This window comes from Rattus norvegicus, chromosome 1 (assembly GCF_021556685.1).
Source record: "Rattus norvegicus strain SHRSP/BbbUtx chromosome 1, alternate assembly SHRSP_T2T, whole genome shotgun sequence".
In the NCBI taxonomy this organism is placed as follows: domain Eukaryota; kingdom Metazoa; phylum Chordata; class Mammalia; order Rodentia; family Muridae; genus Rattus; species Rattus norvegicus.
Window position 1 is genome coordinate 174,199,524 of NC_141534.1, and position 24,230 is coordinate 174,223,753.

Here is a 24,230-nt window from a genome sequence, read left to right on the forward strand (position 1 = left end):
TTCCAAGCAGACTCCTACTTCACCTCACTCTTGAGAGAAGCCCCCACAGCCTCAGATCGCCACTTCCTCCTTCCCTTGCAGCATGTGCCTGTGTCTCCCCCTGTTCAGGACAACCCTTGTCTGTTTGGCTGTGAACAAGCCAACTCTCTTTTCTCTATCACAGAGAGTCTCAGAGGAGAATGGGATTGAATGTGTACTTGTCCCTGGGTACACAGGAAACCTGAAATGGAAGGCATGTTGGGGGTCCTAAGCACCGGATGCTAGACACAGGAGGCTTAGTAGGGGGGTTTGGCGGAACGTCCTTTAGAGAGATTGGACCATGATGGAAATTCAGTTGTTTTCCTATTGAAATCCCCAGTATCATTTTAGAAAAGAATACAGATGGGACAAAGAGGCTCAAATTTCATCTCTTCCATAAAAGTGTCCTGGGCCAGAGCCTTTTTATTCTATCTCTTCCCAGACTCTCTAGCCTGTAAGAATCCCCACCCTTGTGCCCTAGAAACCCTATAGAATTGTGACTTTCCCTACTGGGCCAGTTGTTAACTTCAAGACCTGGATTAGACTGTTTGGTTTTCTTCACCTCTTAGTCCACCGGTTGTCTGTCTGTCCACATTCTCATCTGTTGAGAACTGCAGTAAATCCTTTCTCCTTTCTTAGGATCTAATGGAAATGATTGGTGCTGGGGTTGATGCTTCAGGGGCTTATCCTAGAGATGGAACTGGTTAATTTACTTTAGAGAAAAGGGAAGGAAGAAAAGCCCCTTTGCCCTTGGGCTTCTTCCCATGTCCTTTCCCATCCTGCCCTGGGGATGGGATTGAGTCCATGGCTCAGAATCCTTCAGACATGAAAGTGTGCAAGGGAAAAGTGCTCTACAAACTGTGTTAAATATCTTTTAAAAATAATTTTATTTATTTTTTATTCACTTTACATCCCAGTCACAAGCCCCCTCCTCCTTTCTTCCCAGTCCCACCCTTACAAATCTCTTTCCCCTATTACTTCCTCCCCTTCTTCTTAGAGAAAGGAGAGCCCCCCACCCCCCGGTACCACCCTACCCTGGGATGTCTAGTTCCAACAAGACTAGGCATGCCATCTCTCACTGAGGCCCAAGCAGGCAGTCCAGGTAGGGGGAAAAGGATCCAATGGCAGAGAACAGAGACCTAGACAGCTTCCCACCTCCCCTAACCCCATCCATACCAAGTCCAAGCTCTAACTTGCTACTAATGTGTAGAGAGATCTAGGTCCAGCTCCTGCATGCTCTCCGGTGGCGGCCCAGGCTCTATGAGGGGCCCAGGTTAGTTGACCTTCTGGGTCTTCTTGTGGTATCCTTGACCCCCTCTGACTTGCTCACTTCTCTCCCCCACTCTTCCATAAGACTCCTTGGGCTCCACCCGATGTTTACATGTGGGTCTTTGCATCTACCCCATCTACTGTTAGATGAAGCCTCCCAGGAGACAATTATGCTAGGTTCCTGTCTGCAACTATAGCAGAGTATCATTAATAGTGTCAGAGGTTGACTCTTTTACATGGGATGGGTCTCAGACTCTTTTACATGGGATGGGTGCAGTCTTTGGTTGGCTGTTTCCTCAGTCTCTGCTCCGTCTTTATCCATGCACATCTTATAGGCAAGACAGATTTATGGTTGAAGGTTTTGTGGGTGAATTGGTGTCCCCCTCTCTCCTCTGGAGGGTCTGCCTGGCTATAGGAGGTGCCCACTTCAGTCTCTATATCCCCCTCTAGTAGGAATCTCAACTAGGGTCACTCTCATAGACTACCAGTTTCATCCCTACTCCGAGGCCTCCAGTTCATCACCAGAGATGCCCCCTCCCACTGCCAATTTCCGTTCTCCCAGCCCTCTCCTGCCTCCCTCTCCCCACACCTGATGGCTATCCCTGTTCCCCCACCACCACACAGTTCCCTCCATCCATCTTCAATGGCTATTCAGTTTCCACTTCTAAGTGAGATTCTTGTATCCTCCCTTGGGACCTCCTTACTACTCAGTTTCTTTGGTGCATGGCTTGTAGCATGGTTATCCTGTACTTGATGGCTAATGTCTCCTTATAACTGAGTACATACCACGCATGTCTCTCTGCCTCTGGGTTACCTCACTCAGGATGATATTCTCAAGTTCCATCCAGTTGCCTGCAAATTCATGACGTCCTTGTTTTTAATAGCTGAATAATATTCCATTGTGTATATGTTCCACATTTTCTTTATCCACTCTTTTTTTTTTAAACATTTTTTTTTTATTAACTTGAGTATTTCTTATATACATTTCAAGTGTTATTCCCTTTCCCGGTTTCCGGGCAAAATCCCCCTCCCCCCTCCCCTTCCTTATGGGTGTTCCCCTCCCATCCCTCCCCCCATTGCCGCCCTCCCCCCATAGTCTAGTTCACTGGGGGTTCAGTCTTAGCAGGACCCAGGGCTTCCCCTTCCACTGGTGCTCTTACTAGGATATTCATTGCTACCTATGGGGTCAGAGTCCAGGGTCAGTCCATATATAGTCTTTAGGTAGTGGCTTAGTCCCTGGAAGCTCTGGTTGCTTGACATTGTTGTACTTTTGGGGTCTCGAGCCCCTTCAAGCTCTTCCAGTTCTTTCTCTGATTCCTTCAACGGGGGACCTATTCTCAGTTCAGTGGTTTGCTGCTGGCATTCGCCTCTGTATTTGCTGTATTCTGGCTGTGTCTCTCAGGAGCGATCTACATCCGGCTCCTGTCGGTCTGCACTTCTTTGCTTCATCCATCTTGTCCAATTGGGTGGCTGTATATGTATGGGCCACCTTTAAGTTGAGGGACACCAGGGTTGTTTCTAGCTTCTGGCTATTACGAATAAAGCTTCTGTGAGCATAGTTGAGTAAATGTCCCTGTTGTCTTGTGGTGGCATCTTTAGGTTATATGCCCAGTAGTGGTATAGCTGGATCTTGAGGTAGAACTATTCCTAGTTATTTCCAAAGTAATTTCACCAGTTTTCATTCCCACTAGCAATGGAGGAGTGCTTCCCTTGTTCTAACCCTCACCAGTATATGCTGTCTCTTGAGTTTTTTGATCTTAGCCATTCTGATGGGCACAGAAAGAAATCTCAGTCATTTTGATTTGCATTTCATTGATGACAAAGGACATTGAACATTTTTTTCTCCATCTTTATTAAATTGGGTATTTCTTCTTTACATTTCAATTGTTATTCCCTTTCCCAGTTTCCAGGCCAACATCCCCTAACTCCTCCCCCTCCCCTTCTATTTGTGTGTTCCTTTCCCCATCCTCCCCCCATTACTGCCCTCCCCCCAACAATCACGTTCACTGGGGGTTCAGTCTTAGCAGGACCACTTCCCTTCCACTGGTGCCCTTCCTAGGCTATTCATTGCTACCTATGAGGTTGGAGCCCAGGGTCAGTCTTTGGGTAGTGGCTTAGTCCCTGGAAGCTCTGGTTGGTTGGCATTGTTGTTCATATAGGGTCTTGAGCCCCTTCAAGCTCAACCAGTCCTTTCTCTGATTCCTTCAACAGGGTCCCATTCTTAGTTCAGTGGTTTGCTGCTGGCATTCGCCTATGTATTTGCCGTATTCTGGCTGTGTCTTTCAGGAGAGATCTACAGACATTGAACATTTTTAAGTGCTTCTCAGCCATTTGAGATTCCTCTGTTGAAAATTCTCTGTTTAACTCTGTACCCTATGTTTAAATGGCATGATTTGGATTGTTGGTGTCTAATTTATTGAGTTCTTTATATATTTTGGATATTGCACTCTGACGGATGTAGGGTTAGTGATGATCTTTTCCCAATCTGTAGGCTGTCATTTTGTCCTATTGATGGTGTCTTTTGTCTTACAGAAAGAAGCTTTTCAATTTCTGAGTCTCTTTTATCAGTTGTTGATCTTAGAACTATTGGTGTTCTATTCAGGAAATTGTCTTCTATACCAATGTATTCAAGGCTATTTCCCACTTTCTCTTCTATTAGATTTAGTGTATCTGGTTTTATGTTGAGATCTTTGATGTTAAGTATCTTTGAACCCAGACTTCTTCCAGATTGAACACAGGTCTGGGGTAGCCCAGGACAGTCTTTTAAGCTCTTTTCCTTGACTTCCCCATGAAAAGAAGCATCTTCTGACCCTGAGATAATGACCTGGAGAAACCAGAAAGCTGCAATCTTGGCAGCCATCTTCTTAGAGTCAGCACTAGGGTATGGATTATTATAGAACATGGTGTCTTTGAATTTCTTGACCCATTGTTCTTGGAATTTGCCTTTTCCTGTGTGTGTGTATGTGTGTACGTGTTTATGTGTGTGTATATGCATGTGTATACACATACATGTATACACATGCATGTATATGTGTTTCATTTTTTGTAGATTTAGATTATTTTATTTTATGTCATGAATGTTTGCTTCCATGTATATTAGCACTGTACACATGTGTGGTACCAACAGACACCAGAAGAGGGTGTTGGCTCCCCTGGAATTGGAGTTAGACGGTTGTGAGTTACAACGTGGATGCTAGGAGCTTCACTGGATCCTCTGCCAGAGCAACAAGTGCTTTTAGCCTGGGAACAATCTCTCCCTTACCTCTTTTCATTCATTGTGTAGATTAAATCCTGGGCGTATAGGACTTCCCACCCCGACTCAGAAAGTAGCATACTATGTTTTAGACAAATTCTTCCTTACCACAGTCATTCAGTGTCACAGTGTCACTCAGAGACATTAGAATTCCAGACCCTCCCTGGGGACCATCTTGTATACTGCACTGGAGACCATTCAGAACCACTGCACCCAGTGTAGCCCTGGTCTCTGTCTTGCTTCTTTTACTTGCCTTTTCTTCTATATCTGAGTAACCCATGAGAGCTATGAGATAATGATTTTGCATTTTCTCTACCTCTTTGTCTCCCTTGAGTCCTAGGTGCAGCCTCCCTGCTCTGATTTCCTCAGCACAGAGAGTGCTATCTAATAGTTATGCAGGAAGTTGTGAGTTACACTGGTTTTCTGACTTTTGGACTTCTCTATTCTATGTGTGTGCTGCAAAGACACACAGACACACATGCACACACAGAGACACACAGAGCTATGCTTGTGCACCACATACAGAGAAGTGGAGACACATATGTAACAGGGATAGACACACTTGCACGCACAGACACACACACACACACAGACACACAATGTCAATAAACTCTCACTGTCCCCTGGAACAAGGCCCAGGCGGAGAAGAACTGTCATGCCCAGGTTATACTCTTTGCTTTTTTTTTTTTTTTTTTTTTGGTTTTTTTTTTTTTTTTTTTTTTTTTTTTTCTGGAGCTGGGGACCGAACCCAGGGCCTTGCGCTTCCTAGGCAAGCGCTCTACCACTGAGCTAAATCCCCAACCCCTACTCTTTGCTTTTTTACTTTACTGTTTTCTCATTAGTAATTCTGGGGAGACATTTTAGTAGAACTGAAGTAACGTGTAAAACTGTTGTCTAATATTCATACATGTGATTGATTTTTAGAATATTTATTATATGTATGTGTGTGTGTGCATGTGTGCACATGCCGACCTATGTATAGGTCAGAGGACAACTGTTGTTCAGGCAGTGCTACCATCTCTTCTTATGAGACAGGATCCCTCCTTGGTCTGGAACTCACCAAGCAGGCAGGCTGCATGGCCAGTGAGCCCCAGGGATATACTTATCATCTCCACCTTCCCCACGCTGGGATTACAAATATGTGCTTGTCATACCCAGATTTTATTTCTCTCTCTCTCTCTCTCTCTCTCTCTCTCTCTCTCTCTCTCTCTCTCACACACACACACACACACACACACACATACACACATACACACACACATTAAAGGTTCTGCTGATTGAACTCAGTTCTTTTTCTACTTTTTAATTTATTTAATTTTAGATTATTTACCTACTTTATGAGTGTTAGTGTTTTGTGTTTTGTTTGTATATGTTGCGTTTGTTTGTGTATGTTGTTTGTATATATGTGCTGCACTACATGCACGCCTGCCACCTGAAGAAGTCACAGCGGGTGTTGTATGCCCTGCAACTGGAGTTACAGAAGGTTGTTAGCCGCCATGTGGATGTTAGGAATCAAGCAGAGATCCTCTGCAAGAGCAGCCAATGCTCTTAACTCTGCTGAATCACAGCATCAGGTTCTAGTATGTTCAGGGCAAGCATTTTACTGACTGAATTTGCTTTGGAACTTGAAATAAGGGACTTCCTGTACAGATTCTCAGAGAATGAGATTACGCTTCTGCCTTTGAAGTACAGATCTCTCCATAATGCCTTCTCTGGCCCACTCCCTCTACCTTTGGCAGTCCGAAGAGCCAAACGTGTAATACTAATCTCTCCCAGATTTCGTGTCCAAGGAAACGTGTTAAACAGAATATGTTCCATTGCTAAGTAGCCAATTCCATTTATCTTAAATTTAAATTAAAATGTGTTCCGTAGGTTAGTTCTTCAGACAGACTTTTGCTGTGTTGAATCGACAGCCAGAACTGACAACATGAAGGTAACCTGTTCTGCAGTCTGTTTAGAACGTATCTACCGGGACTGGGCCCAGTGCTGATTATAGACACAGGATTGTTGCTCAATCAGAATCCGGTTCTGAATACAAGCACTGAATGGCTGTCTCTGAGAAGGGACCTCATGGCCTCTAACTTGCCACATAACCAAGGATGATCTTGAATTTATGAGCTTCCTAACCTCTACCTCCTGAGTAACAGGATGACAGGCATGCACCACCATACCCAGCTTTAGGTCATGCTGAGGATTGAACTCACCACATCCAAGGACACAACCAGTGGCTATCAAGAATGCACTTTTATTACAGAAACAGTACCACTAACTAAAGAGCACCTAAAATGGTCTACACGATGACCTGTTAGTAGTACTAACCACTCCTTAGCCGGAATGGTATAGAATGGCTTGACTGAAGTATGAACCTCTGTATCTAACTTGAAAAGAAAGATGATTAGTAGGGAGAGGTGGAGCTGGCACCACCTCCCCTTCCGGTTTCTGTCTAAGGCACGGTGCTTGCTGCTCTGTGCCATTCCCTCTCACACACAGAGCCCAGCAGAATAAGTGTAAAGCTCTGTTCTAGCTCCACAGTGGCTGGACTTCTGAGTGAGGGGATGGCCTGATGACTAATGGATAGCCTGTTTCATCCTTTAAAAGCATTTCCTACCTTTCTGACCTCCCCTAAATCATTAGATACCAAGAAACTTTAACGCTGTGAATTTCTCTGGAAGGAATTAGAATCTGCAGCAGCCACCTTCAGACTGCACAGTCTCTTTACATCCAGAAATCTTGGTACCTGGAATATGTCTGCTTGGTGTGGACTGTGTTGAGTATGAAAATTACAAGTGACAGTCAATAACAGCAATCTTGAGGTACTATATGGGTGATTAGTGATCGGGAGGCTATTTGAGGATGAATAGGGATGTTCAGCATGACAACATCTGAGCTATAAAAAGGAGAATTTCAAACATATTTTGGGTCTGTAAATCCCATGTTCCCATGACTTTTTTATAAGTCTCAAGGAAGGAAAGGAAAGGAAATGTACTCTGCCTTTTCTAGTATTCACCAGTCCCTCAGAGACAGCTCTGCTGTTCGTGTCACTTTCCACTAGAGACAGTTTTAATTCAGGTTATTGACTGACTATTTAGCATACAGACCATGTACTCTGAGTTAGAAACAAGAAAAGTAATCTTTGGTACAGCCTTACTCTGAGCTGTTAGTGCAAATTAGCCAGCTAGTAGGACTAGTAGAGGCTCAAGCAGGAGGATCACGAGTTCAGGGCTTGGATGGACTGAGTGTAAGAACATCCAGGGAAATTTTGTGATATCTTATCTCGAAGTGAAAAGTAAAAGAGAAAGCTGTGATGTTAGAATTCAGTTAGTGGAGCATTTTGTAGTATGTGGGAGGCCCTGGGCTCACTTCCTAACACCACGTAAAAAAGCAGTTAAACAAATAACTAGCCTTCTGTGTAATGACAGCTTCTTTTTCCTTATGACAACCTACTCAGATGAGACAGGATTTAAAGAGAACATTAGAGAAACTTCTATCTCAAAGCTTATGGGTGAAGACTTGACTCCATTAGCAAAGTCTGATTTGCTGTTAATAGTATCTAACCTTCCTTAATTTATCATTTGTAATTTATGATAGCTCCTCTTTAAATTTTTTTGTCAACAATATTTATTTCAGAAGTGAAGCCTCACTTGTTGCTCTTTCAGAAGACTAGAATTTGATTCCCAGCACCCATATTGGGTGGCTCAGTATAGTCTAGCTCAGAGTGTATAACACCCTCTCCTCTGGCTTTGGTGGGCACCTACAGACACAGACACACAGACACACAGACACACACATACAGATACACACACACACACACACACACACACACACACAAATAGATTTTTAGAGAGAAACTTGATTGTTGACTACCCATGAGGAACAACAGAAAACAGAGTCTCTGTGCTAATACAGGCAACTAGTCACAACCAACACATTGCAAGCAGACACCCCAATCCCATAACTATTTACAACAGTAAAACCTATATTCCTGCCATGAAATAGTTTTATCTGAACCAGCAAAAAATTGTGTCTTGATAAAGCTATAAGCTAGTGGTTGAAATTTTCATGTAATTTGGTTTGGTTTTTAAAGGTGGGTCTCACTCTGCAGCTTAGGCTGGCTTTGAACTCAGTGGTAATCTTTTCATATCTGCCTCCTTGTGCTAGAATTATGGGTACCAGCCACCACACCTAGCTTGAGAAAGATGCTCTCTTTCTAACACAACACATAGCCTACCTTTTCGGTTTGAGGATATTATCTAAAGATGAATAATTGCCTTCTTAAAGGAGCTTGTTCATGCAAATCTTGGTATTCTACCAGCTGGATAGGCCTTAATGCACATTAGACCATCTAGAAAGTGCCTGCAAACCCTGAAAGCTCTTGGGTCACATGTTCCGTAAGTTCATTGTCTGATCCCAGGCCTCAGTTTTAAGCCTCAAGCTCTTAGGAGCAGCTTTACTCACATTACCCACATGATAAGCATTCTGAGTTTAGGCTGAAAAGAAAGAAAGGAGCCACACACATAAGCTCTTCTAAAATACAGCAGAGCGCCAACATTCGAGACACAGGGTTCTGAAAGATGGGCAGCTAATGAGGTTATAACTCTGCTGTGTCTTGCTCTTCGTTTAAGGCATAACTCAATCCGAAGACAACTCAACCTGTCAAACCCGGACTTTAATATCCAACAGCTTCAGAGGCAGGAGCAGTTGACTGGGATTGGTAGAATTAAGCCAGAGTTATATAAACAGAGGTCACTGGACAACGACGATGGGAGGAGAAGTAACAGCAAAGCCTGCGGGAAACTGAACTTCATCTTAAAATACGACTGCGACTTGGAACAGCTCATCGTGAAGATCCACAAAGCCGTCAATCTGCCCGCCAAGGACTTCTCTGGGACGTCAGATCCTTATGTCAAGATCTACTTGCTTCCTGACCGGAAAACAAAACACCAGACTAAGGTTCACAGGAAGACCCTGAACCCTGTGTTTGACGAGGTGTTTTTATTTCCTGTGCACTACAATGACCTTGAAGCTCGGAAGCTTCACTTCTCCGTGTATGACTTTGACAGGTTCTCTCGCCATGACTTGATTGGTCAAGTGGTGGTGGACCACTTCTTCGACTTGGCTGACTTCCCCAGGGAGTGCATCCTTTGGAAGGATATCGAGTATGTCACCAACGTGAGTCTAGTATTCCTTCATTGGGGTGAGGGAGTTGCTTCTTTGTTTCCACAGAAACAGACTGCTTATATGTGTTATTTGGGAACAAACTATAAAATTCACATTGATGCATTAATTCTGTTACTTAGAAGCTCTCTGTATCTTTTGAGGGATGGGGTTTTGACAGCATTAACTCTGATATATACAAGAATAATTTGCTAAAACTATTAAGGAATCCCTTTCTCGCCTTTCTTCTTTCGTGGCTGTCCTCTATTACTCCTCATACCATTTTCTTGAGAGCTGTTTCCAGTTTGTGCTAGCTTGAGTCATGGCATCTGTTCCCTGTATTCTACAGCTGAAGTCCATTGCCTGACTGACACCACCAAGTACTTGCCTGGGCTGCCTATGGACTCAAAAGTGTTTCCAGGGTCAGATCCTCATTTTAACCCTGAGCTTGGGCGTGGTTGAGGAGAGTTAGCATCGGAATTCCAAATGTAAACGTCATAAATTAAAATTGTAAGGAAGTCAGTCTGAAAAGATAGCAAAACTGATCTAGAGAAGGTCAGATCTCATGTCAGGCTTAGGAGAAGAGGCAGAGATCATCTATAGCCATGTTCACATTTCAAACAAGGGGATCCCATGAGATGTTTTTACTCCATTTACAACCTCGTTACTCCCCACTTAAGCTCCAGACTGAGGAAAACTGGACTTTCTAGGGGTGGGTGGGGGACTGATGCTTTCAAAGCTGTGCGTTTCTTTCTCCCGGTCAGATTCCCTGAGGTGACTCTTGGTGTGTTCTCTTAAGGCTATTGCCTACTTCATCTTGGCATCACCATCTTTATCCAACTCCGGCACTGATCCAACTGGGATTAGGCCTTGAGTGAATCAAAGACTATCTCTGCTGAAGAAGAGGACCCCCAGATTTCTACAAGTAGCCTCCAGCACATTCATGAGCTAGGAACTTCCTTACCCATTAGTGGCTCTCCCTGCATACCCTAAGTCCTTGTGCAGCTTCATCAGGGTATCTAGGTGGGAAAATGTGGCCAAGGTCGTGGTGGCCTCCATCTTCACATCTGGAAGAAAGAAAAGCTGTAGAAAATATCAGTTGGTAAAAATGAAGTGATTTGTGGTATTGGGGGAAGGAACAGACCTCTTCATCTTGAAAAGCTATAACATTTGATAACCAAAAATGGGTCCTGGGGAGAGCAATGGTTATCTTTTTATCCCAGCTGCCAAAATCGGGAGGCAACTGAGGAGGCTTAAACAAACAAAATAGATAGGCTACTTGTAGCAAGATATCAGTGTCTCCAAATTAGCTCCCTGTCCCCATGTGGGCATCTACCAGATGTATGTAAGTATAGAAACTTCAGCCATGATGATGAGCTCTGACGAGGTCTGGTCCAGGGTCAGGAAGTGAAGCATTGTTCACACCATCTAGCCAGACTTTGTAATGCTCTGGCAAGCAGAGTCATAAAGTAGATGGAAAAGTTCCAGGAAGGTCAGTGGGGATCCTTCTGGAGTTGGCATCTGGGGGTTTTATGGAGAGAGCATATGCACAGAGGCTGGCCACAGTCCAGATGAGGCAGGTCCCTGATGAAAAGGTCTCCTCACAAATGTTCCTGTGGGCCAGGGAAAGAGTGGCAGTCTACAGAGACCTTCTGACTCTGAGGTAAGTCTTCCAGAGCTAAGAGTTCTGGATCCTTGATGGGAAATCCTGGATTGCAGAGGAGTTAAGAAGAATGTGCAATTCATCAAGAAACATTTACCCAGGCTTTTGGGTAGCCACAGGAGAGGGGAGGTGCTATGAGTGGAATCATGGACTGTTTTCATAATTTGTGTCATATTTTTTAATGTGTCCAGAAGCTGAGCACAGAAGTTTGAGATCCACTAAGGTTCTGCTTTTATATGCAGTAGCTCAAAATACATATCAGAGGAACAGTGAACAGGTGGTTAAATGAGCAGACGTGGACCCACCAGCTGAATGAGACAGCACTCTAGTACTTTCTCCCATCGTCCCTTTTACTACCCTGAGCTTACTCACATTGTGACAGGCAAGTTGAAGTTTGTTCCTGCGGTCGATGGCTCCCCCTTCGAGTTGCCGTTCCACACTCAACATTAATTATAACACGTAACAATAGAGATGAGTACAGTGAACGCGCTTGGCGTGTTTTCATTGTATACAACATCCCATTGTTCAACGTATGACAAGTTAGCACTCTCTCTGGAAGGATTTTATCCATTGATTTTTATTTTATGGGTAAATGTGTTTTGTTTGCATGTATGTTTTTATCTGGTACCTATAGAGGACAGAAGAGGGTGTCAGTCCCCTGGAACTGGAGTAACAGGTAGTTGAGGGCCACCATGTGAGTACTAGGGACTGAACCAAGGAGTCATCCTAGCCTGGTACCATTGTTACATAGCGTAACAGAACACTTTCATGTCCGCCCATTGATTAACAGATAACACAGTCTTTGATACAAGTGTTTAACATTTCCAAGTGGTTATAGGGCCGTTTCCACAGTGGCTCCTCAGCAGATCCCCTGCTGGTGAGATGTGACTATCCGAGTTCTGCACCGAGCTTCTCACCAGCTCTCGATCTCCCAGTGCTGGTTACTGTGTGTGTGGACGTCCATGTGAAGTATCCATAAGACTGCTTTCTTCTTGGCTGCCAAGATTGGCCATCTTTTTATGTGTTTATTTATCATTCAAGCTTCTTTTCTTACACGCAATGCTGTCAGCATATTCTTCTGACTTTTTCCTGTGTTGATCTAGGTCATTTTTATAGTCTGTGTGCAAGTCTATGTTATATGTGTTACAGTTGGCTGCCCGCTTATGGCGGTGTGCCGACTTACTGTTGTACTGTTTTATTTATTTGTGTGTGGAGGGGTAAATGGGTATGTGCATGTGCCAAGTGTAGAGGTCAGAGGACCACTTTAGGGAGTTGATTTTAACTTGGTACCTTATTACCTTCTGTTTTTGCTACTGCGCTTTATATTCTAGACTAGCCTACCCTTGAGCTACTGGGCAATCCTGTATCTGTTTCCTATCTCACCCCAGGAGTCTGAGGCATGCCACCATCCAACTTCTGGGAGTGGAACTCAGGTCTTCAGGCTTGCGCAGCTCATCCTTTACCCACTGAGATACTTGTCTAGAATAAATGGTGACTTTTGATAGTTCTTATACCTATTGTCATAAAATATATCAGTTTTCCATTGTAAAGTGCCATGATTGTGTCTTAATTAAGAAATCTTAGTATGTTGTGAGTATATTTTTCCTTTGTTTTCTGTTGAAAACCTTAAAGTTTATGTGTTTGAGATAGGGTCTCATTATGTAACCCTGGCTGGTCTTAACTTCACTATTTAGAGTAGATCAGGATGGCTTCAAACTTATTATATTCCTGCTTCTGCATCCTGAGCGCCTCCTGATATCAGGAGGAAAGGCAGAAATTTTAAAGTTTTGGCATATATATATATATATATATATATATATATATGTACATACATACATATATATATGTGTGTGTGTATGTTTGAGACAGGGTTTCTCTGTGTAGCATGCACATGCATATACACACACATATATGTACATATACACACACATATATATGTATGTATGTATAGGTACAGATATAGATATAGATATATTGGATTTTCAAGACAGGGTTTCTCTGTGTAGCATACACATGCATATACACACATATATGTACATATACACACACATATATATGTATGTATGTATAGGTACAGATATAGATATAGATATATTGGATTTTCAAGACAGGGTTTCTCTGTGTAGCCCGGCTGTCCTGGAATTTGCTCTGTGTATATAAAATATAGATTCGTGGGGTTGGGGATTTGGCTCAGTGGTAGAGCGCTTGCCTAACAAGCACAAGGCCCTGGGTTCGGTCCCCAGCTCCGAAAAAAAAAAAAAAAGAATAGAAAAAAATATATATAGATTCGTTTTCCTAGAACAGATTTTTTTATCGTGTAACACAGAATCAACTTAAGTTGGTCAGTATGGCTTACATTACAAGGTCCTGTGGGCTGAGAGCTTAGCAGAGGTTGATTTCTCATAACTCTCCAGCCCAAGAGGTCTGAAATCAGCGTGTTGGCAAAGGTCACTTCTGATGGGGCTCCCTCCCTGCCTTCCCTGTGTTCACGTGGTGAAGAGAGCCCGAGCTCCAACCTTATAAGGAGGTTACTACTTCCACCACGGGCCCCACTCTCATGACGTCATCAGTCCAACCACTGCTCAAACCATCCACCTGATCTGACATAACACTAGAGGATTAGATCTCGTTCACTTTATGACACATCCAAATTTATTATTTTTTCTAAGTAAATAAGGGATTGTCTGGAGCATTTTTCCCAGTAATATGCAGGGCAGTACATGCTCTGACATCTGTGGGTTTCCATATAGGAAGAATCTGCTTCTGGGTTCCTTTTCCATCCACGGTTCTACTTGACAACATTGTCAAATCTCAGGCCTTGCCAATTGCTCTGATTCCAGAATCTGGAAAAGCAAGCCTAGTCGTCTTTTAGTTTAATTTTAGCTGATAACTTAATTTTTTCACATATTTTTTCAGAGCTCCGTTGTCAAACAAGAATTATGTCTTTCGGGATCTTAAACTATCAATATTTTACAATAAAGTAAAGGTTTTTTTTAAGTTATAATGTTTTCCCCTTTCATTTTCAATTAGTCTTAACCACGTGCCGATGTAATTCTATTGTCTGCCCAGGGATTCTTCATCTTCAAATTCAACTGACAATATTTTTTAAATGGATCTGCACAGCGCTGACAGTGCATCATGCGTGTGTCCTAGAAGGGTTGGGTAGAGCATTTGTCTAGCATGGGCAAAGGTTTGTCCCTGGCTGTTTGGGAGTGTATGAAGTCTACAGGACAGTTTAAGGAAAGTTTATGCCTTTCCATTCATTTCTCTTTCCATGTATATGCTCTTTAGTTAAAGTCTTGCCTTCGGGCTTTGTGGTTTTTCTACATAAAGATCTTGCCAGCCTTTTGCTAGATTTGTCCTTAGTTCCCCATTTTTGTTACCTTAAATGGTAATTTCTAAAATAGTATTTCTGACTATTATAGGTATATGACTGAAATTTTGTATTTCCTGTAAAATCCTTAATTCTTATAGGTGCTTCTACGTTTTCTTTGTTATTTACATGTTATTTACATGTTATTAGGCATGCAGGAGTTATGATGGCTTTGTTACTTTCTGGTCTGTGCCTTTTTGTTTCTTAGTCCTTTTGATTTTGTTATTGACTAAAATACAAACTAGGATACCCAGTACGGTGTGAAACAGTAAGTACAGGATAAATTCAGGCATCTTTGACTTGTTCCATATTTTAGGTAGACTGTCTTTACACTCCTGTAGAGTAAGTATAGTTTTTCCTAGAGGTATTTGTGGGTGCCTTTGTCATATTCAGGTTGCTTCCCTCTGCCAAGTATGGTATCTCACACCATCAATTCCAGTGCTGAAGAAACTGAAGTAAGAGAATCACAACTTAGGCTCCATAGTGAAACCCTGTCCCAAATAAGAAGTCTCTGTCTGTTCCTAGTGGACGGACCTCAGGACTATTGGGAATGGTTGTCCCTCTCTCAAATGATGTGATTTCTGAGAGGCTCCTTAAATCTACTATTATGGTCAATAACATTGATCAGTTTTCTAGACTTCATTCAATCTTATGTTCCTAGATTAATCCAGCCTTGCTCTGATGCACCGTCTTCTCTAAACGCTGCGGAGTTCAGTTTGCTCGTGGGTTCTGCATGGATGCACATGAGTGGTACACACAGTGTTGCTTGTGTGCTGTCCTTGTTTGCTCTGAAAGCAAGGGAGATTGCACTTCCTCACTCCTGTTGGAAGACTATTTTGGATCTTCTATTCACTCCTCCTCAGTGCCCCCAGAGGCCTTGAGGTTTATTTATCTCTCTCCATGCTGTAGACTCCCTCTGAGTCCTCACAGCAAAGAAGGCAGGAGTATGAAAGAAGGCTGTCTGTTTCTAGAGATGTCCGTAGGTTTTGAAGCCAAACCCACAGCTCCCAAGTGTGTCCTTGTTTTGAGATTGTTTTCTGAAGGTTATTTTTCAAGGAATAAAAATTTAGGTGAATAAAATTCTCGGTTTACTTTGATTTTGGCAATGTGAAGCAATAATTCCATTGTTTCCTTCCTTTTAAAGTCAATATCTATTCTGCCATTTATTACTTTGTATGTCAGTTTTCCTTTTTTTTTTATTGGAGCTTACTTCCTCCTTAGTTATGACATTGCTAATTAGGCATGTTTTTTTGTTTATCCTGGTCAGAATATAGTCCTGAATCTGAGCATCTTTTCTTGAATCAGTTCTGGAAAATTCTTGGCTATTTCTTTCCATTACCTAATATTTTCATATTAGCCTAATTTAGTTGATCAATATTTCCCCCTCAATATTCTTTCCATTTCTTTTATACACATCTATGGATACATATGTATAGATGTGTGTATGTATGTATGTATGTATGTATGTATGTATGTATGTATTTCCCCATTCCGTATGCAGTTGCTTTTGTATTCTGTTCCTCATGGCTCCAACTGTGATCCAGGAAGCTCTGGTTCTTTCCCTTGACATTTTCATTGACTAATAACTCAACAGATTTTATGGCTATTTTATTTGTGAGTATAGGCTTGTCTTGCTTGAAACTTTATAGAAATTGCAGTATGTGCATTTAAAATACATTCCTCCAACTGTGATTCAAAATTTCGTCCATAAGATGTACTGCTAACATAGAACAGTTTAAACTCAATTCTGAGCTTGAGAGTTCTGGTTTGTTGGTGGTTTGTATTAAAGAGGTTTTTCTCCCCTCCTTTTTCTAGGACAAGTATAAGCCAGGATGAAGTGCCCTATCCACCTGTTCCACTTATCTTTTAAGAATGTGACCTTCAGGCTTTGGGAATGTAGCTTTAGGCAGGACTGTCTCACAGTCCCGTAGATGGCAGGAGTTAAACACTAGAGTTCATTCCCTTCCCTCACCTCCAGCTCCAGGGCTTACTCACCTCTGTGGATTCATGGCTATTGTTCCTGTCACTGAAAAATTCTATTTCTGCCTCATTAGCTCTGCTGTGCACTTAGAAGGATTTTATAACCAAGTGTTTCTCCTTACCTGGAGGAGTTTCTCTGAATACTTGCCCTAATGTTGGAAACTGCTATACTGTTGGAAGCTTGTTCCAAAAAAATTTTTTTTTTACTATAGTAATTGAATACCATGTACTCATTATGTTTGCTTTGTCATCTGTTTAACCTCTACAAATCCCACCATCTGAATTCTTCATATGGCAAAGGAACCTTAGGTGGAGTCGCCATTAAGAGGTTCAGGCAGGGATTCGAAGCTGGATAGCAGCTGGGTGGGAATCAGGGTCACTTTGCAGCGGTCTCTGTCTGGTCCACATGTGGCATATGTTGCTTTGCCTGTCTGTCCCCTGTGCCTGCTGCTCCTGCCAAGCAATTGGACCCCATTTTAAAGATCAACTTTTTGAGTCCGGGATTGGGGAAAGTCTTTCTGATCTTTGTTTTCCACGTCATTCCGTGCTCCTACCGTTACGTGTACCGTTTTCTCGTGTGCATTGCTTCACCTGGATTTCTTTCCTGATTGACTCTGCTGTTAAGCGCAGAAGCCAAGTTCACTTGTTCCTGATGGTACCCCACCTCCAAGATAGTGTCTAGACGTAAGATACTTAAGTTTTCTTTTATGGTAGGGTCTCATTGAGTAGACCTGGCTAGCCTAGTACTAGCAATGCCCCTGCCTCAGCCTCGTGAGTATTGGGATTAAAGGTGTGTGCCACATGATAACTCAAGACCATCTCTTATCTCATTAAGATAAAATAAATGGATAAAATGTAGTTCCATGTGAAGGACTCCATTCTTTTTTTTTTTGTTTGTTTTTGTTTTTTTTTTTTTTTTCGGAGCTGGGGACCGAACCCAGGGCCTTGCGCTTCCTAGGCAAGCGCTGTACCACTGAGCTAAATCCCCAACCCCAGGACTCCATTCTTTAGGGATGCTGGACTTGAGGCTGTTGTATCCTGGGTGGACCCATGAAGCAATTAATCCCTGTTAAGTTTTTTTTTTAATTCCTTGGGAGAGATTGTGAACTTAATAAATATTCACATTAAAATAAAACGTAATCTTCCTGTTTTCCTGGGGAGGAATAAAATTGAAATTATTGAGTACAAAAATGATAGGTTTTGCTCTTATCCACGGAAACCAGATCAGCAATAGTAAACTGGTCCTTGATGGGGATTCTTCCCAGTTCCTGGCGGGAGTTAGCATTCAGAAAGCCTGGGTTTGGTGCTCAGCAGGAACACTGACTGCCAGGCCCAGGCCCTTCACATGTTCTTCTGGAACCTTGGCAAATCGACCTAAAGTACTCCAGAAATCACTTTCTTGGTGGTCTGCCTCTTGGTTGGTGGCTCTCAGGCTTCCTTTGGATAGATGGTATTTCAGAATGGGTCGTGGCACAACATAGGCTGTTACATGTTTTAATACTTGAAAGCCCATGTTTTCATTAAATTTTACTTAGCCATTCCCAGCAATTTGCAGTGGCCAGTTTTGGAATTTCCGTATATTTTCCATGAGATCAGACCTTTTCCAGATCTGATAGAGGTGGGTACATAGTTCTGCCCACAGGAAAGGATGTAAAGATGACCAGAGTGTGTGTTCTGCATGGTTGAGTACAGGTGAGGCAGGCACACTCTGTAACCAGAGCTTGCTTACTAGTGTGAACCTACACCCTTCCATTGCTGTGTAAATTACAAGCCACGATCATACAATTTTACAACGGTGTCGTATCTAAGGGTGTGCTGGCAGACAGTGTCGCCAGGCTGGAGGACCGGGCCCAGGGGAGAAGGGAGAGCAGCTGACATGTAGCATTTGCTGATTCATGTGTTGTGATCACTCTCAGCGAGCCTGATTTCAGGTCACCAGTGTGTGGACATCATCGAAGGCACAGTTGAGAGAAGAGGCTGGCAATCGGCTTTTCTAGCTGGTTCCAGCTGATAATACCAGCTCAGGATATCACTACGTGTGGGGCTACACATCCTAAGGACTACTGGGTTCACTGACCTTAAGGACTGGAAAGCCCCGTAGAAAGCCCTGGTTTGCAATTGCTGCCTGGGAAGCCAAGTTTCATCTAAGCAGCTGTCGGGACTCTGGCCATCGCTGGGGTCTACTGAGCTGTGTCTTTTTGAGAATCCACTGACTCTCAACCTGCTCTACTCATTACCCATCAGACACATAATCACCCTGCTGTCTGGACTACTTAGGTTGATAAATAGCAGGAAAAGAGGTAGGATGGAATACTAGAAAGAAAGGGGCCCAAGTTCCAGGCCTCTTACATTCAGACCACCCCCGTACCCCTGGGGTTTTCGTCATAGTATGATTACTGGGACAAATCAAAGTATGTAACTTTTTAGGTCAGTGTTTCTCAACCTGTGAGTTGTGACCCCTTTGGGCTTGAATGACCCTTTCACAGGGGTCAGATATCAGATACTTATGTTATAACTCATAGCAGCAGCAAGATTACAGTTATGAAGTAGCAACGGAATCATTTTAGGTCACCACAACATGGGGAACTGTCTTAAAGGGTTGCAGCATTAGGAAGGTTGAGAACCACTGTTGTAGATGGAATCTGTGATTCAGGCAACAGTGAGTGTGATGCATACATATGCTATAAAAATAACAACAAACACACACCAGCCAGAACTGAGCTGAGTAAAGAGGACATGATCCTTCTTTTTTACAGCATTCCTTCCTTATGCCCCTTAACTGCCCCTCAGGTCTTTCCTGGCGGTAATCAGTATCCTGAAGCTCAGATTTACTGTTCCTTCATTTTAAAAAGTATTTATCATAAAACAATAGGTCGCCCAGCTTTGCCTATTCTTTAAATTTATTTGAGTGAAATAACATTTGCTGTATTATTCTCTAAATTATATTAAACATTCTGCTTTTAGAATTATTGACGTTCAGTACGTAACCGTTGCCTTCAGGATATCTTGTAACACACACTGGTTTTGCTCTGACTGTGGAACTAATGATGACACTGAGCGGTTCTCTGTCGCAGCCCTTCCCCACCCCCACCCCTACCCCCAGTGTTGGGGTTGCAGGCACGAGCCTCCATGCCCAACTTTTATTTTTTATAGTGACATTTTAGCATCTGTTGTACAACACACCATAATTTATGCATTTGAATTACTAAGCTTTTCTACTTCAGAAATTATTGACGTTATAATCCTTGTATATGTCTACCATTAAATAGGAGCAAGAATTTGTCCAGCGTATATGTGTACTTAGGAATAGTCAAAGACAATTCTTAAGTGGTCGGGCCAGTTTGCAGTACCACCTGCAGGGTCTGGCCTGCTTCGGGCTCTGTCAGTCCACCATTCAGTATTGCTACATACTGTGTCTAGTAATTTGATCACTGTCATTTGCAAAATAATAGTTGCATTTTATGTATTGACAATTGTAGCATGTATGAATGAGGATCATTTTGTTAGTTTGCATGTATGTGTGTGTGTGTGTATGTGTGTGTATGTGTGTGTATGTGTGTATGTATGTGTGTGTATGTGTGTGTATGTGTGTGTATGTGTATGTATGTGTGTATGTGTATGTATGTGTGTGTGTGTGTGTGTGTGTGTGTGTGTGTGTGTGTGTGAGATAGCACACCTATGATGAGGAATGGAGGTCCACATCTGAGGACTTCTATTACCATCTACATTATCTTTTCTAAGACAGGACCCAGAGTTTCTCTGTGAACTAGGCACTCACTAACTAGACTTTTTGAACACTGAGCTCCTGTGCACTGCCTGTCATGGCCGTTCCCTAGTTGTTAGTGTCACAGACATGTGTGACCACTCTCAGCTTTCACATGGCATGCTAGAGATCCAAACTCAGGCCCTGATGCTTACATAGAGAACACCACGCCCACGGAGACACCTCCCCAGCCCCCATCTTGTCAATCCTTTCCTTCCTGGTTCTTTTGATGTCTTCTGTCACCCCGTCCTTATTACTTGTGCCTTTGTATTTTCTAGGACCAGTTCCTAATCTTAAAAGAAATGCTTTGAAGTATTTCACCGTTAGGTGACATGGAATTTAGACTTTGAAAACCTGAATGAAGTTGAATTTTATTATATGGTTTTTCTGAATATATTGTACTGAGCCTACAAATTGCATCCTTTATCTTTTAATGTGTGAAAAGACTGTTCCTTAGTTTTGTTGATTTTTTTTCCTGATTTATTGTTCTTCATAAACAGATACACAAGTGTGTGTGCAAACGTGTTTCCTGTTAACTGCTTTCACAGTGTTCAGATATTTGCAAGTAGACTCATGAATGAAACCAGCCTGTGATTTTATTTCCCTGATCTCCGTTTAACTAGCTGTCTAATCTGGTTATCTATATGATCCTCTAGAGTGAGTTGCAAAGCCAGGCCTTGTTGCACATCCATGTGATCCCCACTACTAGGGAAGCTGAGGCAGCTGCAGGTCAGCCTGGGCCACGTGGAGCATGTCTTTAGAGTTAGGGATCCTCGTGTCTTTTCCTCTTCTCTTGGGGGATTTTGTACACTATTAAATCATGTTCCCCCACGGTGTTTACTGGCATGTGGCCTGTAGTGTTCTGGGTCAGATGAGGGAAATCATCTAGCTACACTGATGGCTAGCAGACCAATGCCATTTTCTCGTTTTAGACTTGTTTGAGAATTTATTTCATCTGTTTTAAATGTGTCGCCTGGAGTTCACAGTCTTGCTATGTTTTGTGTCTGTAGTAACACCTTTCCCCTTTCTAACACCATTCATCTTTTTCTATTGGACCCCTGGTTTTTTGTTAGTATGTCAGACTCTTCTGGACACCAACTATCTATTTTACTTACTTGACTTTATTTGTGTCTTCCAATTTTTTAGCCAATTTTTCCATTGTTATCTAAGTTCTTCAGTAACTTTCAGTGTATTAAAAATGTATATTTTATAAGTAGGACTTAGCATTGAAAAAATGGCCAATTTCTACCTTCTTACATATTTTTAACTTTCTGGTGCCCTTGAGATAGTCTGTTATATCAACTCAGGAGATGCATTTAAGCCTTTCCATTCTCTGTGAAGTACTACGATAGCACATGTCCACAAATCCTGATACTTTGTGTATTCATCTTTCTGATGTCAAATGTGACATATGTGATATTTTAAATGTTCTGTGCTCTGTTTTCAGTGGATTATTGTAACAGTGTGCATGTCGTCAGCGGACATGGTTTGCTTTGCAGATGGATTACTGTCACAAAATAGTGCATGTCCTTCTACATGTTGGATTTCATAAAGGTGTGGAGTACATTTAAGAAGGTCAACACCTTACTTTCTCATAGTGACTGACATTTCTGTCAGTCTCACAAACCAATTATTGGTAAAATATGCTTTGAAATTTTCTGCCGTATCAGTGGATTTTCAGTTCTACCAGCTTTTGCCTCATATACATTTAAAATTATAATAGTAGCACCTTTTTGATTGTGGCCATTTGAACTATGTGTATGTTTGCGTGCATGCATGCGGCACGCGCGTGTGTTTGTGTATGTGTGTGTGTGTGTGTGTGTGTGTGTGTGTGTGTGTATCTGTGTGTATTATGTGTGTTATACCTGTGCATACATATATACATTTATACGTAGAGGCCAGAATTTCGATGCAGACTATATTTCTGTTTCTCTTCCCCCTTTCTTACTTTTTTGTTTTTTGTTTGTTTTTTTTTTACATTTTTTTTTGTTTTCAGGTTTTTTTTAATTTATTTAATACTTAATAATAATTCTTTGGTTTCCGGGCAAACATCCCCCTCCCCCCTCCCCTTCCTTATGGGTGTTCCCCTCCCAACCCTCCCCCCATTGCCGCCCTCCCCCCAACAGTCTAGTTCACTGGGGGTTCAGTCTTAGCAGGACCCAGGGCTTCCCCTTCCACTGGTGCTCTTACTAGGATATTCATTGCTACCTATGAGGTCAGAGTCCAGGGTCAGTCCATGTATAGTCTTTAGGTAGTGGCTTAGTCCCTGGAAGCTCTGTTTGCTTGGCATTGTTGTACATATGGGGTCTTCGAGCCCCTTCAAGCTCTTCCAGTTCTTTCTCTGATTCCTTCAACGGGGGTCCTATTCTCAGTTCAGTGGTTTGCTGCTGGTATTCGCCTCTGTATTTGCTGTATTCTGGCTGTGTCTCTCAGGAGCGATCTATATCCGGCTCCTGTCGGTCTGCACTTCTTTGCTTCATCCATCTTGTCTAATTGGGTGGCTGTATATGTATGGGCCACATGTGGGGCAGGCTCTGAATGGGAGTTCCTTCAGTCTCTGTTTTAATCTTTGCCTCTCTCTTCCCTACCAAGGGTATTCTTGTTCCCCTTTTAGAGAAGGAGTAAAGCATTCACATTTTGATCATCCATCTTGAGTTTCATTTGTTCTAGGCATCTAGGGTAATTCAAGCATTTGGGCTAATAGTCACTTATCAGTGAGTGCATACCATGTATGTCTTTCTGTGATTGGGTTAGCTCACTCAGGATGATATTTTCCAGTTCCAACCATTTGCCTACGAATTTCATAAAGCCGTTGTTTTTGATAGCTGAGTAATATTCCATTGTATAGATGTACCACATTTTCTGTATCCATTCCTCTGTTGAAGGGCATCTGGGTTCTTTCCAGCTTCTGGCTATTATAAATAAGGCTGCGATGAACATAGTGGAGCACGTGTCTTTTTTATATGTTGGGGCATCTTTTGGGTATATGCCCAAGAGAGATATAGCTGGATCCTCAGGCAGTTCAATGTCCAATTTTCTGAGGAACCTCCAGACTGATTTCCAGAATGGTTGTACCAGTCTGCAATCCCACCAACAATGGAGGAGTGTTCCTCTTTCTCCGCATCCTCGCCAGCATCTGCTGTCACCTGAGTTTTTGATCTTAGCCATTCTCACTGGTGTGAGGTGAAATCTCAGGGTTGTTTTGATTTGCATTTCCCTTATGACTAAAGATGTTGAACATTTCTTTAGGTGTTTCTCAGCCATTCAGCATTCCTCAGCTGTGAATTCTTTGTTTAGCTCTGAACCCCATTTTTTTAATAGGGTTATTTGTCTCCCTGTGGTCTAACTTCTTGAGTTCTTTGTATATTTTGGATATAAGGCCTCTATCTGTTGTAGGATTGGTAAAGATCTTTTCCCAATCTGTTGGTTGCCGATTTGTCCTAACCACAGTGTCCTTTGCCTTACAGAAGCTTTGCAGTTTTATGAGATCCCATTTGTCGATTCTTGATCTCAGAGCATAAGCAATTGGTGTTTTGTTCAGGAAATTTTTTCCAGTGCCCATGTGTTCCAGATGCTTCCCTAGTTTTTCTTCTATTAGTTTGAGTGTATCAGGTTTGATGTGGAGGTCTTTGATCCACTTGGACTTAAGCTTTGTACAGGGTGATAAGCATGGATCAATCTGCATTCTTCTACATGTTGACCTCCAGTTGAACCAGCACCATTTGCTGAAAATGCTATCTTTTTTCCATTGGATGGT

General features: G+C 42.4%; 1 protein-coding gene across 2 annotated transcripts in view; it reads left to right on the top strand.

Moving 5' to 3' along the window:
* Positions 1–24,230, top strand: part of Syt9 (synaptotagmin 9) — a 180,265-nt gene that overhangs the window by 56,021 nt on the left and 100,014 nt on the right. For both annotated transcript variants that reach the window (XR_015638115.1, NM_053324.1), the window contains 1 exon segment: positions 9,163–9,709. Coding sequence is in view for 1 of the 2 variants with exons in the window: in NM_053324.1 (NP_445776.1) it covers positions 9,163–9,709 (547 nt within the window). In the remaining variant the exon portion in view is untranslated.